This window comes from Panulirus ornatus, chromosome 17 (assembly GCF_036320965.1).
Source record: "Panulirus ornatus isolate Po-2019 chromosome 17, ASM3632096v1, whole genome shotgun sequence".
Classification (NCBI taxonomy): Eukaryota; Metazoa; Arthropoda; class Malacostraca; order Decapoda; family Palinuridae; genus Panulirus; species Panulirus ornatus.
In genome coordinates this window covers 24,063,079-24,079,050 of record NC_092240.1, presented here as the reverse complement: position 1 = coordinate 24,079,050, position 15,972 = coordinate 24,063,079, and the positions used below count along the sequence as shown (strand labels likewise).

General features: G+C 39.8%; 1 protein-coding gene across 3 annotated transcripts in view; it reads left to right on the top strand.

Moving 5' to 3' along the window:
- LOC139754636 (uncharacterized) overlaps positions 1-15,972 on the top strand; it is a 97,729-nt gene that overhangs the window by 61,892 nt on the left and 19,865 nt on the right. For all 3 annotated transcript variants that reach the window (XM_071672142.1, XM_071672143.1, XM_071672144.1), the window contains exon 3: positions 13,393-14,750. In XM_071672142.1, coding sequence (XP_071528243.1) covers positions 13,393-14,750 — 1,358 coding nt within the window. The remainder of the gene's footprint in view (positions 1-13,392; positions 14,751-15,972) is intronic.

Sequence of the window (15,972 nt, the reverse complement as noted above, 5' to 3'; positions counted from 1 at the left end):
GGCCTTTGTTGTCTTTTCCTAGCGCTACCTCGCACACATGAGGGGGGAGGGGGTTGTTATTCCATGTGTGGCGAGGTGGCGATGGGAATAAATAAAGGCAGACTGTATGAATTATGTACATGTGTATGTATGTATATGTCTGTGTGTATATATATGTATACATTGAGATGTATAGGTATGTATATTTGCGTGTGTGGACGTGTATGTGGACATGTGTATGTGGGTGGGTTGGGCCATTCTTTCGTCTGTTTCCATGCGCTACCTCGCTAACGCGGGAGACAGCGACAAAGCAATATAAATAAATATATATAAAGGAAAGAAATTTCGGACTATGAAGATAAAATAATTGACCCACATTCGTCGTATCTGGCTTGTGTCAGACGATATCAACAATGATTATGAAATAATAAGACACTGGAAAAATCCCCGATAACAATATCATGGACTGTTAACAAACGGGTGCAGTCAAGTAACACAACAACAGACGTTTCGTGTGTGACTGCAGGTTTTTCAAGGAGAACCATGACACACAGGTAGTTCATGGTGTTATTCGTTACTATGTTGAGACTATTTATGATTACTATGTGTGTATCCCGAGAGTTTTCTCCTGTAGGTGCGTGTTGGTACGTGTGGTCGCGCGTCTGAGTGTGGGCGGATGAGCGGGCAAGCGTGTACCGGCATTGCACATCCATAGTTACACTAGTTGTTGAGCTGGGGTGATTTCTGCGGGAGGTTGGAGGAGGCAGGACTAAATGAGCAACTTAATCTGGGGTTTAAGAGGTACAAGATCACACATGATGGTAACATAGAGGAAGATATATTACGATTTCATATACAGGCTACCTGCATTTTATAGGCATCACAGACCTGTTTTGTGTGGACAGGTAAGATGGCGGCCGCTCAACTGTCGCTGTACCCCCCAGCACACACACACACACACACACAGCTCATGCCTGACGTGCATGGTCTTATGTGCCCGTGATCAGACGTTTCAGCATGATAAGCATGCACTGAGGCAGTTGGTCCCAGCGTCAGGGGCTACCTGTGGTGTGCACTAGCTGTGCGGGGAAGATTGTCAACTACGCAGTTTGGGACAGCAAGTTCTGCTGTTACATATTTATTGTGTCGCCTGCGTGGCATGTCAGACGCTTAGGGATCACTTTGTCTGTCCTCGGGGTCAGGAGTCTATAGCCTCAACATAACCTTGGTCACTGCCTGAGAAGTCTAAATGATATACACATGAAACTGTACACTGTTTTTTACCAGCATCTAAATTATTGATTATACAGCACCCGTAACTCTACTTTGGATTTTTGGCTGAATTATGCCAATCAGAATAGGTTTAACCTGTAACTTTATCTACCCCATACTTGAAAAAGTTAAACTTTAGAATCCATGAAACTTTATACAGTAGTTCCCCAGCAACTAGACAACTGAATGGCATAAGACAACTCTACTTCGATTTTTGTCATAAAAAAAGGTTTGACTTGGAACTAATATTGGCTCAGCTAGAAATTATTATTTTTTCCCAGCCATTTTTAAATATACACAATAACTATGCTGCATTGCATACAATGAAAGTATTCCATGGAACACTATTTGTTCTTGTGATTTTATATTATATATATATATTTTTTTTTTATTATACTTTGTCGCGGGAGACAGCGACAAAGTATAATAAAAAAAAAAAAAAAAAAATATATATATATATATATATATATATATATATATATATATATATATAAAGGAGAAGCTGCACAAGGCTGAGCTGAGGATGACATGTTCCATCCACTAGAAATAAGTTCATTCTCCAGAATGAACTTAACGATAACCCCACAATTCTGTCGTATTTTATAAAACGGCCACAAAGGGTCATCATCTGATTTAATTTTTTGCGTCTAGACATGCAACATGAAGCTTCAATCTATAATCTTAATATGCATATAGGGGCCATATTTTTCATATCAGTTTCTGAGACGTCACTGCGCAAAAAAATTGTAACATTAAAGAGGCGGAGGACCGTTCACCACAGATATGTAACGAAACCTAACCTGCTGGGATGCAACCCTATATCCATCGTGGGACAGTCTTAGGACCATAGCCTGTCGTATTCATGGAATCGTAAGGACCTGTTGAGATGCCCATCAATCATCAACGTACATTGGAGAGAAATATAACAGGAGACCTGTCTGGTATAGGGTCCCCCCCCTCACACACACACACACACACACACACACACACACATCAGCCGGATACATTTTCTTTGAAATATTATTGTTTGAAATATTATTCAGTACTTTTTTGATACATAAATGTTAATAGCATATACTTTACGGGGTTTTAAAACAAAATAATTTCAACTGCCTTGAGTTTTTCCTCGCACTTTACGCAGTCCCGATATATATCATCCCTGGGGATAGGGGAGAAATAATACTTCCCACGTATTCTCTGCGTGTCGTAGAAGGCGACTAAAAGGGGAGGGAGGGGGCTGGAAATCCTCCCCTCTCGTTTTTAATTTTCCAAAAAAAAGGAACAGAGAAGGGGGCCAAGTGAGGATATTCTTAACGCTACCTTGCTAACGCGGGAAATGGTGAATAGTATTAAATATATATATATAGTTAGAAGACCAAAACTGCACCTCACATACCAGATATGACTTGGCCAACGTATTGCATAAAGTGTGTATCTGTTTATGGGATTTTGAAACTGCAATATCTGGCTACGAAGACTAACACTGTCTGCTGTGCGACATTTAAGTTTTGTACTGAATATTCAAATTTGTTTCTAACATCTACCCTTACACCATTCTCTTCAGACCAACTGCGACAGGGGAATTTCGGAGCACTTCATGCATGTGGTTCATATTACTGATGTTCATAACTTTTCATTTCCCCACATGATATTTCATTGGCCATGTCTCTGACCGTTGAAGATAACTTGTCAAGATCGTTTTGTAACCGTTCGCAGTCTTCTACGGGGTGGCCTTCTACCCTAATTCTGCATCATCAGTCTGAGAAGTTTTGCCCTTAATCCTAACTCAATATCATTAATGAAGATTATGAAGAGAATTAGACCAAGGACCCCGCCTCCGTTCTCCACTTGCCAAACCCAGCCACACAGACGCCTTTACCGTCTTACACAAACCGTTATTTTCTTTTTTTTTACTGTCAGGCAGTTATGACGCCATCCGCATATTACAATCGTTAGAACTGATGTAGAACTGCACCGGAAACTAGAGGAGACACTAAATTCAAAAGAAAAACTCGCAGTAAACATATAGAGGGAAGGGGACGGCTGCTCACACGGGTAAATTATACTAAGGATTTACAGTAATAAAGCTAGGATATAAAAACCTCTGAGACGCTCCATAGTAAAGTAGAAAGTCAAAAGTTTAAAATATACTTGGCAAAGAAATTGTTAAAATGGTGGTCGAGTTTAAAAAAGAAGTTAACTGAATGACCCGAGATAATCAGTTTGCATAACCTACTGTCACTCGACTTAAGAGTGGGGAGTTGTGGCCAATGGCTGAATCACTAACACAAAAAGAATTCATCGGTAATGTACACATTATGTGAAACAGATTATGGTATTTTCATGATTTTGTTGCACAGTGCATGGATTGGATAGAAATGATAGATCTATGTCTTGCACAACAGATCTCTTGTTTTATTTACATAAACCAGACGAATGCACTGCCCTCACCGTAAGACAGTCTAAGGTTAACAAGGGAACACTGCTTGCAAATTTGTGATATTACATTTTTGTAGCCTGTGGCCACTGAGTGAGTGTACAGTAGTTGTCTTTTCACACACACACACACACACACACACACACACACGAATCAGCAAGGGACAGCCCGGGCTCGAACCCTGGTGGGTTCGAATCCTGGGCGTGGCAATCGGCCTACAACAAATCCAGGTGTTCATTCCTTCCCTCGGGGCTGGTCGATAAATGGGGACCTGGCTCAGGCTGGGGGTGTGTGTGTGTGTGTGTGTGTGTGTGTGTGTACGAAGGAGTAGAGGAGACATGGCTCATATATCCAAGGTTAAGAAACGGAACAACACGAGTGTGGAACTCTCTCCCAGTAACATATATAGTAATCATAAATAGTAATCACACGCACAAATCTAACCAGTAATTCCAGGTATATTTCACGCGGCCATACGCCTGGAAAACTTTTCCCTTTCTTTTTTCAACCATTGCCATTTTCAGACCCTCAGCACGAATCTTATTCTCTAGACTGCCGGAGACGTATTCTTCATTATTTTCTTAAAAGACCATTATGACCACTCGCTTTCTTATAGATATAAGACTGGTCAACGCTCTGTTACTCACTTATAAAATGTACGTTAAACTCATTCTTCAATACTTTCGTATAATAATGCATAAATCATTTATTCTAGAATAGATTTTAAGATCGCAACACTTGCAAACTGTTGGAACGTGACAATTGTAATTTATTCACATGAGAATCAGCTCAAGTGCGGATTTTCTTTTTTTTCTTTTTTGTGAGCGATATATCTCGCTCAGTGTACAGAAAGGGTACCCAGTCTTGGCGTCACGTGATTCTTCCCCAGGGTGAACAGAGAAATCAGAGGCTCTGTCTCTGCAAGTCTGGTGAATGTCAGACTGTTTCAACATTTCTGTGTGTTTATTACGGGTAAAGTTCTTGCTACAGTAATAATTTCAAGTCAAGTTGGGTCGAGCGCAAACAGTTAAAAGCAAGTTTAAAGAAACAGGACTGTCTGCTATTTGGTAACGAACCGGTACATAACAAATCTCAAATTGCATTTTATTACTAGCGATGGAGTAATTGTTCGAGAGCTTAGTTAATGGATAGTGAACGTTAGATGGTCATTAAACGACCATTTTTTTTTTTTTACATATATCATATAGAAAATACATTGGTTTTCTTGAGAGAGTGAGGAATGGATGCCCCTGTGTATTCTAGGAGAAAACATCCAACAACCGGGTTTGTGGCGCCAGACCTGTCAACGTTGGATGGTCGCCACTTTGACATCAGCTCGTTATTATTGCCATATAATACGAGTACGTCCCGTACGTTTACACAAACTAGCGCGGTATCTCTAGTGAAAAATAATGGAAGCTCGTTTATATAAATGTCTGTGAAACACAATGAATTAACTTTTAAAGCTGCAGAAAGAAAATGTTAAATTTTATCATGACCATATTGTTCGTTAGTTTCAACTGAATTAGTGATACAGGTTGTGAAATCTTCAAGGAAATTTAAGCAGTTTTCTTTGCTATTTAGCATATTAGTTTAAGAAACATTATAGTGGACCATATAGAGTATGTAAGTGGTCAAAGAATTGTCTATAATACTTGGTCTTTTAGATGCTTTTCGGGTGTGGTGGCTATAAATTGGCCTGAATGGTCTTAATGACTCCCGCAGTGATAGGCCTAAAGCTCACATAACCAGCCATAACAGTGGTCACCATAAATAGCGGGCTCACTCCAATATCGCAAAAATAACAACGCGAGGCTTTTAAACATGGCTGACTCGGCTGCGTAGCAGTAGTTGAAAGCGGTTTTGTTTTTTTTCTCCATTATCAGTGTCATCACTTCATCAGTAACACTAAAAGCCAGTACTTCAACTGGGCGATAATATAGGATGGTGGAAACCGTCGAAGGATCTCTCACAAACTACTATAATTATGTTAGGGTAAGGCAAGGTGGACGAATCTGGTCTTTGTAAGTTTGGTTCTCACCTGATGCGTATTGGACGCCAGTGAAAACAAGAGGTTCTCACCTGATGTGTATTGGACGCCAATGAAAACGAGCGGGTAAAACTAACAAGAGTTTGTGGATTAGGTGATATAATCAATAAAAATCGTTTACGTGGAAGTGTACGAGTAAAACGTTGAGGTTTTTGCAAACATTGCCATTACAGCGGCTCTTGAAGTGGATCTAATCTCGTAGAAATCTGCTTGCTGGAATATTGAAGCATACTGTTGATGGCATATATATATATATATATATATATATATAGAGAGAGAGAGAGAGAGAGAGAGAGACAGAGAGGGAGTATCTTAACCAGGATCCGAATCCGACCCGTGATATAGAGTGCATATGAACGTGCACTTTCTTAGAACACATAATACCCTACAACAGCCTGGAATCGAACCCAGGACGTTTTGCGTAGTATTCCGGAACGCTAACTATTGGGCTATGATCGCCCCTAATTTGGAAATGACTGTTCGATTACAAGTATTCGAATACCCTTCGTCTCACATCCATGAGGAACGAGGTTTGCACCGTTCAAATCCCTTCAGACACATTACCAGCCTTTAGCGTTTTACAGAACCTTCCTGTACAAACGCGGAGGTATATAAACACGATTACAGTGCATATGAACTTACACTTTCATGAAACACATAATACCCTCCAACAGCCAGGACCTTTTGCGCGGTACTAGGAAAGGTTAATACTAGGCTATGATCGCCCCTAATAGGGAAATGACTTCGATTACACGTAATCGAATACCCATCGTTCGCATACATGAGCAATGGCATCTAGTGGTTAGCGTTCCCGAATTCCACGCAAAAGGTCCTGGGTTCGAATCCTGGCTGTTGGAGGGTATAATAAGATATATATATATATATATATATATATATATATATATATATATATATATATATATATATATATATATATAAATATATATATATATATATATATATATATATATATATATATATATATATATATATATATATATATATAAACCTTCAACAGGCCGGATCGAACCAGGGTCCCCTGTGTATCAGGCGAGAGCGGTATCGCTAGGTTATGATTGCACCTAATAGGGAGTTGACCATTCGAATATGTGCTCGAATACCCTTCGTCTCAAGTTGGTGAGCAACGGGGTTTACACCGGTTATTTCCCATCAGGCTCACATAACAGCAGATAGCATTTTACTGAACCTAACTGTATAACGCGGAGGTATATGAATACGAACAAAGTGCAAATGAACGCGCACCTTCATAGAACATACAAACCTCCAACAACCAGGATTGAACCCGGGACTCCTGTGCGATCATAGCATAGCATTAGCGCTCTCGCCTGTTGTCCAGGGGTCCCGGGTTCGATCTTGGCTGTTGAAGGATTGCATGTTCTATGAAGGCGCGTGTTCATATGGACTTTGTTCGTATATATATATATATATATATATATATATATATATATATATATATATATATATATATATATACAATAATCAATACAGTACAGGTCCCCACACAGAATAAGCGAAGCAACCACCAGTCGCATGTCTTTGTAACTGGGAAACAGCAGAAAACAGTGACCGAGGTGGTGAAGGAGTCATACCCATTATGTGAGTAGTACTCCTTACTGGAGCGAACGAGATCCTTGTTGATACAGAATTTTGTTGCTCAAAAGAAATGCAGGTTTTGAAAATTGCACAACCTTTTCCCTCTGAGGTAGTATCCTGCGTGCATGAGAAACACTCTATAGGACAACAAGGAAAATCATATTTAGGATTTTCCTAAACCCTAAGTATTAAAGGCGAGAAAGCACCGATTTTCCTCACCCTCTCTTAACTACTCAGCCATGGCTGCAGCATGACGTCATCCACTCGCTCGGTTCCAGCCGCCATAAAAGTGAGCAAAGTTGGTATCGGGATTTCTTTTTTCCCCCACCGAAAAATAAGAGGAAAAATACTCTAGTTGACGTCACGACGCAGAGGTCTGGGACTGTAGAGTAAACGCAGTAGTTACGTAGGCCGGACCTTTATCCTTGGGGGAAACATAGAGTGGGCTGCCAGTCTTATAGTTCTAAACTATTCCAAGCTATGTCAAGGTCTGGCCTGGAGCCTTGTCCAGCTTAATGATAAAACCCGCATTTTGAGAGCTCAGGACTCACAGCCATTGTGCGGGCCATTCCTACAATGAAAATGAGAAAAAGAAGTCAAGGCAAAACTATCACTTATGCGGACGTTATTTTTTGAAGCAGGACCGAAATTACTAAGAAAAAATGGGTCAAAAATCACCATGCAGGGCTGATTGTCCAATTTGTAGAGTGGGCAATGTGAACCCGTTTCAGTATGTGGGTTTCCATTAAAGCAACATTCAGAATAATTCTTTTACTGAATTTGTTTATCTGACCGGATAAAGTGTTAGGCTCTGATATACCTAGTCCTAATCTCAGGGTCCTGCGACAGTTGTCGGTCAAAGACCAGGGAACTATACCCTTCCGTACTAGTGTTTCATATGTTAGGCTCAACCAACCTCTCCCTTCCGATAAAAGAAAAAAAAAAAAATGTGGGCATAAAACAAGTTAACTGTGTGTAGCTCCTTCCCATGTAACTACAAGACACGAATGATAAGTGATGCCGGACTTAAACTGGAAGATTAAATGATTATTTCTTTCCTCAGTAATACTTTCGAGTATAATTATCAGAACGTAAGTCGTTATGTGGAACTGAAGGAGAGTCGGTTTATTGTCGTTTCTCCCTACCGATGGAAGACTTGGGCATACGGAGTAACACATGAACTTGCCAGAACGTATATTTTATCATTGTACCAAACTGCTGCTGATGACTACCAGATCTAATTGCTTGTATCTTGATGAAAGGAGGTCCATATCTATTTTGTATAGGGACCGTCCATGACCAAAACTTTATATCGGCAAAACAGCCGTGGTTAGGGGTCTTTTCTGGTAAGAAGTCTTATATATATATATATATATATATATATATATATATATATATATATATATATATATATATATATATATATATATATATTCTTAACGATTCCCCTAACAATGATCTGAGGACTGACATGTGCTTGGGGCTACCTCACAAGATAGCGTAGCCGGAGCCCTTACATAAGACTGCATTGGGCAAATTTGATTTGGGGTTAAATTCAACATTATAAATGGTTAAAATGAAATCATTTTTTCCTTTTTTGCTTGATGTGGAGAAAAAATTTGTCCGAACAACTTGCTGTGCTTGGATTACCGGGTACATCCACCCATGGGGTGCGAGTTAGATTAATTTTCTTAATGTAAGGCGCACATATTATACCATCATATTTTGGAAATTGATCACGTTCTTCCATTGCCAAGACGCACAGAGAAAAGAGCCAGATCAAGCATGTCTGTGGCCTATAGTGTTTTGAGAAAAGGGAACCCAGTCTCAGAAAATATGTTCTTTTACTATCATCTTGATTTGTAATGTACTATACTACTCTGACAGTAAATAAACTTGTTTACATTAGAATATTTACCTAGTTTATGAATAACATAAAATAAGCTTCCGTAATGAATCTTTGAGAAAAAAAAAATACTCCAAATCAGTTTTCGACATAACATTATTTCAGTGAGTTTATAATGGTATTTCTATTTTCTGTCAATCGTATTGAAAACGTTACTCCTTTTTTAATGGATGCAAGACCCTTTGAGTCGCTACTTAAGCTAATATGTTAATCTGTCACTAGCTGAGAGGAGCCAGCCATTTCTACTGTGAAACCTGTAATATGTTCAGCAGTGCGTACCAGTTTTGCCAAGAGATCCTCAATAAGTATCTTACACAGTCAGAGTCATGTCGTTAGGGCAGTCTCTTCACATCTTATTTTTGCAATCTTATCACAAAAAATATTGCCCTAATTGATAATTCATATAGTACTTACATTGTATGCAGCATTCATGGATCTGGAGAAGGCATATGATAGAACTGATAGAGATGCTCTGTGGAAGGTATTAAGAGTATATGGTGTGGGAGGTAAGTTGCTACAAGCAGTGAAAAGTTTTTATCGAGGATGTAAGGCATGTGTACGAGTAGGAAGAGAGGAAAGTGATTGGTTCCCAGTGAATGTCGGTTTGCGGCAAGGGTGCGTGATGTCTCCATGGTTGTTTAGTTTGTTTATGGATGGGGCTGTTAGGGAGGTAAATGCACGAGTTTTGGAGAGAGGGGCAAGTATACAGTCTGTTGTGGATGAGAGAGCTTGGAAAGTGAGTCAGTTGTTCGCTGATGATACAGCGCTAGTGGCTGATTCGGGTGAGAAACTACAGAAGTTGGTGACAGTTTGGTAAAGTGTGTGAAAATAAAAAGCTGAGAGTAAATGTGAATAAGAGCAAGGTTATTAGGTTCAGTAGGGTTGAGGGACAAGTACACTGGGAGGCAAGTTTGAATGGAGAAAAACTGGAGGAAGTGAAGTGTTTTAGATATCTGGGAGTGGATTTGGCAGCGGATGGAACCATGGAAGCGGAAGTGAGTCACAGGGTGGGGGAGGGGGCGAAAGTTCTGGGAGCGTTGAAGAATGTGTGGGAGGCGAGAACATTATCTCGGAGAGCAAATTGGGAATGTTTGAAGGAATAGTGGTTCCAACAATGTTATATGGTTGTGAGGCATGGGCTGTAGATAGGGTTTTGCGGAGGAGGGTGGGTGTTGGAAATGAGATGTTTGAGGACAATATGTGGTGTGAGGTGGTTTGATCGTGTAAGGAAAGAGTAAGAGAGATGTGTGGAAATAAAAAGTGTGGTTGAGAGAGCAGAAGAGGGTGTATTGAAATGGTTTGGTCACATGGAGAGGAAAGATTGACAAAGGGGATATATATGTCAGAAGTGGAGGATGAGAAGTGGGAAACCAAATTGGAGGTGGAAGGATAGAGTGAAAAAGATTTTGAGCGATCGGGGCCTGAACATACAGGAGGGTAAAAGGCGTGCAAGGAATAGAGTGAATTGGAACGATGTGGTATACCGGGGTCGACGTGCTGTCAATGGATTGAACCAGGGCATATGAAGCGTCTGGGGTAAACCATGGAAAGTTCTGTGGGGCCTGGATGTGGAAAGTGAACTGTGGTTTCGGTGCATTACACACGACGGCCAGAGCTGAGTGTGAATGATTGTGGCCTTTGTTTCTTTTCCTAGCGCTACCTTGCGCGCGCGCGCGCGCGCGCGTGTGTGTGTGTGGGGGGGGGGGGGAGATTTCATATGTGGCGGGGTGGAGGCGAAGTGGATGAAGGCAGCATGTATAAATATGTACATGTGTATATATGTATATGTCTGCATACGTTGAAATTTATAGGTATGTACATGTGCGTGTGTGGGCGTTTATGTATATACATGTGTATGTGGGTGAGTTTCGCCATTCTTTCTTCTGTTTCCTTGCGCTACCTCGCTAATGTGGGAGACAGCGACAGAGTATAATTAATGTATAAATAGATAACTTACATTAGTATTAATTATTATGATTTAACTGCCGTAAAGAACTCGACACCACCCTTTCATTTTCCTGTCATTGGCTGAAGATGATTTAACTTCGTCTGCGTACACAATCTGAAGCTCCAATTGGCTAAAAATCACATCATCTGGCTTCACTGAGGGTACTGATCTCATTTTACTTTCCTTCAATAGTGCTCTTCTGGCCAGAGAGGGGTTAATTTGTATCTAGAATCAATTCCAGATTGTTATGATTAAAAAAATACTGATTTATTATGATTATATGATATGGAATGATTAAAAGCATTTTGTATTAACAGAAACCGTTTCATAGTCTAAATTAATGGTAGCATTTAAGCTCAGAAATAAGTAATAACTGCACAGAAATTGCACTGAATTCATCGCCGTGGCCTCCATATCTACCTCGCCCCTGTAGGTTCTAACATGTTATTCTTGAGACTTGTTTTCTTGCTTACTTTCCCGGCCTTTGTCTTGTCATAAATGTTCGCCATTTCCAAAGTCAGCAAGTTAGTGCCAGGAACAGACAAGGAAATTATCTCAATCGCTCACAACCTAGTTGTCATGTATAATGCACTGAAACAGAGCTCCCTATCCACAACAATCCACCATCAGGCCTCACAGACCTTTCCATGGTTTTCTCCGACTGTTTCACATGCCCTTGGTTCAGCTCATGGGCAGGATGTCATCCTCTTAAACTATATCAATCCAGTTTGCTCTATCCCTTGCATGCCTTGTGAGGCCCAAAGCCTTGAAAGCATTTTTCATTCCATTCCTCCACCTCAATTTCCCCCTTTTCTTTATTCCTCACAAACACACCATCTAGTCCATTCCTAACTTATCCATATGTCCAAACCATTTCTGCACACCTTCTTCTCCTGCTCTCTCCTATACACTCCTCTTCCTACCACACTTCTTGCTTATCCTATCATTTCAATCAACCCTCAACACATATTGTCCTTAAACATTTCCAACACATTTACCCTGTCCTTTACATTCTTGTCTAAAGCCCACGCCTTGCACCCATGCAGCACTGATGGAACTACTATACCACCAAACATACCCAATCTTTGCCTTCATTGCACCTAATGCTTTAGTCTCCTCTCCTAAGGCTCACTTCAGTTCCCATGGCTCCAAACGCTACCATATCCACTCCCAGGTATCTCAAACGCCCCACTTCCTCTAAGCTCTCTCCATTCAGACATTCCTGAGCAATCTCTCTTTTCACCGCTAAATCTTTCTCTTTTCACACACTCTCTCCCAGACTCAAATACCCCCTTCTGCAGTTTCTCACTGGAATCTGCCACCAGCTCCATATCATCAAACAATTAACTCTCTCTGTGCCCAACCCACCTCCCACCTCCAGCAGACAGCATACCAGTTCCTCTCTCTCCAAGATTTTTGCATTCCCCTCCATCATCACCCAACTGATAAGCAAAATCAAACAGCCATAGTCACATCAAACACCCCTGCTGGAGACTCACCTTCTCCTTCACATGGAAACTCCCTCCTCTCTGTGCCTACTTGCACACATGCAGAGAGAGAGAGACTTCACTGCTAATAACCTTCCTCTCACACCATATATTTGTAGCACCTTCTACATAGATATCAGATATAGATTAAAAACACAATCCAGGAAAATGAGGATAATATATATATATGGAGCATTCAGCAATGATCATACATACACACGTGTATGTACAGTCATCATATCCGTTTCAGTTGTTTTTCTTGCATATTCCGTATCATGAAAGTTTACTTGTCATCTTTTACAGGTACTCAACTAATGTATATAAAATTCTGCTTCTGCAATTGTATTGCATCTGTGATTAGCAAAGAAAAGTTTATGAGTTATACTTATCCATAAAGAGTAGAATAACTGCTTCATTAATAGAAAATGCTTATGTCCACTATTTGGGTAATGGAGAAAACACTGGTTTTTAGTGCATTTTAATGATGACTTTTATTACTGTCAAGTACAATGCACCATTTTCTTTTCTTTTATTATGAATTTGAGAAAATTTGCTTTCACGCAGTGTCACATTCAAATGCTGAGTGTTACACATTAAACAAATTTTCATTCATCATTGCATACATGTACATATCTATTTCTTGTTGCTGTTTACATAATCCATTCACCATATAAAACTAATGCAGAATCTAACCAACAGGGATGCTGTGCTGCAGTTGCCTGAGCCTCTTGTTGCTAGCAGTGAAAATGGTGTCACTCAGTCATCCAGCATCACATATATTGACAATGAAGACCACAGTGATAATGACCAGTGTTCACATTTAACTCGCCTTGAGAACAATGGCTCTATGGATAAGACTAATCATATAGCTGAAGGGAGTGATTCACTGAAGGATGGAGGTCTTGAACTTCCATCAGCTGCAATTATAAAGGACAATGGAGAGCCATCTCCTCTGACGAGTGTTTCACAAAAAGTCAACATAGAAACTCCATCTTTAATGACTGACCTACCAAAGGGTGACACAGAACCTCCAGATCAAGGCTCTGATACCAAAATGAGTGAAAAAGAATCTGGAAGTAAAGATATTGATTCTACCCAAGAAACTGCATCCCTAGTTGATACCCCAAAGCATATTGAGGGACTTCTATCACAATGTATTAATGATACCCCACAAGACATGGAGGAACCTGCTTTGGGTGGCATATCAAAGGAAAAGACTTTCAAGGTGACTGACAGTGAAAATGAAAATAAATCTATTCCACCTTCAGTGATTAGTGAGGAGTCTGTACTGTCTTCAGTAAGTGACACACTGAAGAATGATGAGATATCACCACCAGTTCCACCCAGTGAACCACCAGATGATATAGATGTACCACCCCCACTTCCAGAAAGTGAACCTCCAGAGGAAAGTGATGAGCATTCTCCACTTCCACTGAAGGATGATGGGTTGACTATCACTGAGAAACCTCCAGTGCCTCCAAAGAGTGATCTGCTAAAATATAGTGTTAGCAAAGATTTGGAACGACCATTACCTATCTCCCCATTTTCTGCTTTTGATGAAGAGAGCGAGACTGCTAACTTAGCAGATGCCCCTAAAGCTCAGGATGACACAGAAGGGAAAAATCAACACATCATACCACATGCCTCAAGCAGTAGTAACAGAAAGTCTGTTGATCTAGGTGAATCTGAGCCCTATTCATTAGATTCATCCCACAGTGTAGCAGACGACAAGGTTCAGGAATCATTACCCTCCTCCCTTAATACATCTTGTGATAGTGATGCAGCCATAATGGTAGTGCCACCATCTCCAGCACGTCGCCTATCACGTGAAAGTGACATTAAAGACTCATTGCTTATTGTTTCACAACCATCATCCATGAGTGCCTCATATGATGGCAGCCATAAATTTACAGAACAAAAACCAGTTTCTGTTTCTAGTGGCTCTTCATCTGCAGCAGTTGGTGGATCACTACCATCCTCTCCTTCAGTCCCTCATCGGTCTCGCAGACCACATCCAGTTCCTGCTGCCCGCTCACTTCAGACCCTCAACACTGCCAGTAAGTTTTTCCAGACATTCACCAATACCATCATTACTGCATATCCTTTAGTTTGAAGCAAGTCTTGCTCAACTTTAGACCTTTTACTCTGCATAATTACATTTCTATGAGCACCTTGAAAAGTGTTAACAATTCTCGTAAAATTACCATTTTAATATATTTTTTACCTCTTTCTCAATATCACAAGGGGACATATTTTTAGATCTGGAGATAATATTCCTTCAACTCCATGATGGATAGAGATAAATTATTATCTATGTCAAAAAAATGCAAATATATATGATAACTGTTCTCCCATATATGGCACACATATTCCCTCAAAGTCAGTAAACTAAAATCATATCATAAACGAATAAATTTGAATATCATGATGCATCATGTAATATTTTAGATCTATCTTGATCATCTTTTTTTGTGATAGACAAATATCTGGTGAAACATAAATATATTATTTTGGCATGGCTTTTATTTTTAACTTTTACTTTGGAGTAAATTATGATTGTTCAAAATACAGTTTTATGTACATTATGAATAATTTACATTTAGCTTTATTGAAAAATAGTTTATATCCTAATCTTAAACACTGATCCCTGTAGTAAATATGTCTTTCACATTGGTCAAGTGCAGTCTACACCTGGTAGGATTTGGGCTTGGAAATTCTCAGTCTTATGCCATCTATGATTAAGAACTCAGAGGTCAGATGTTTCCATCTCCAGATCACTCAGTCATACATACCCTGAGGCATCGTAAACAGTATTAATCAACATTTTCAAACTCTGTCCCACTCTCAGACACTCCGAAAGAAAAAAGGGCAAGAGGTCTTGGGTAAAATGATAAAGATGAGCACTTTACAGGATACAAAAAAGAATTGCAGAACTAAAGAAGCCATAGCTCGCTCAACTAGCAAAGGAAAGAAAACACATCGAGTGAATCATCAGCCACAGACCAAAAACTAAAGATATCAAATGAAACACAGGAAAAAGAAGAGGAAAAGGCCATTTATGAAGTAATAAATAATCCAAAACACTTTCACTCATATGCAAAACACAAATCCAGGACCTTAAATTTACTCCATTGGCTGACTAAAAACAAAGTATTTTTACAAATGTTTGCCAGGAGATGAGTGAAATTCTAAAACGGCAATATGAATCGGTATTCAGTGAGCAAAAAAACAGATAAATAACCTAACAAACTTCTTCCTAAACAGTAATCAACCACATAT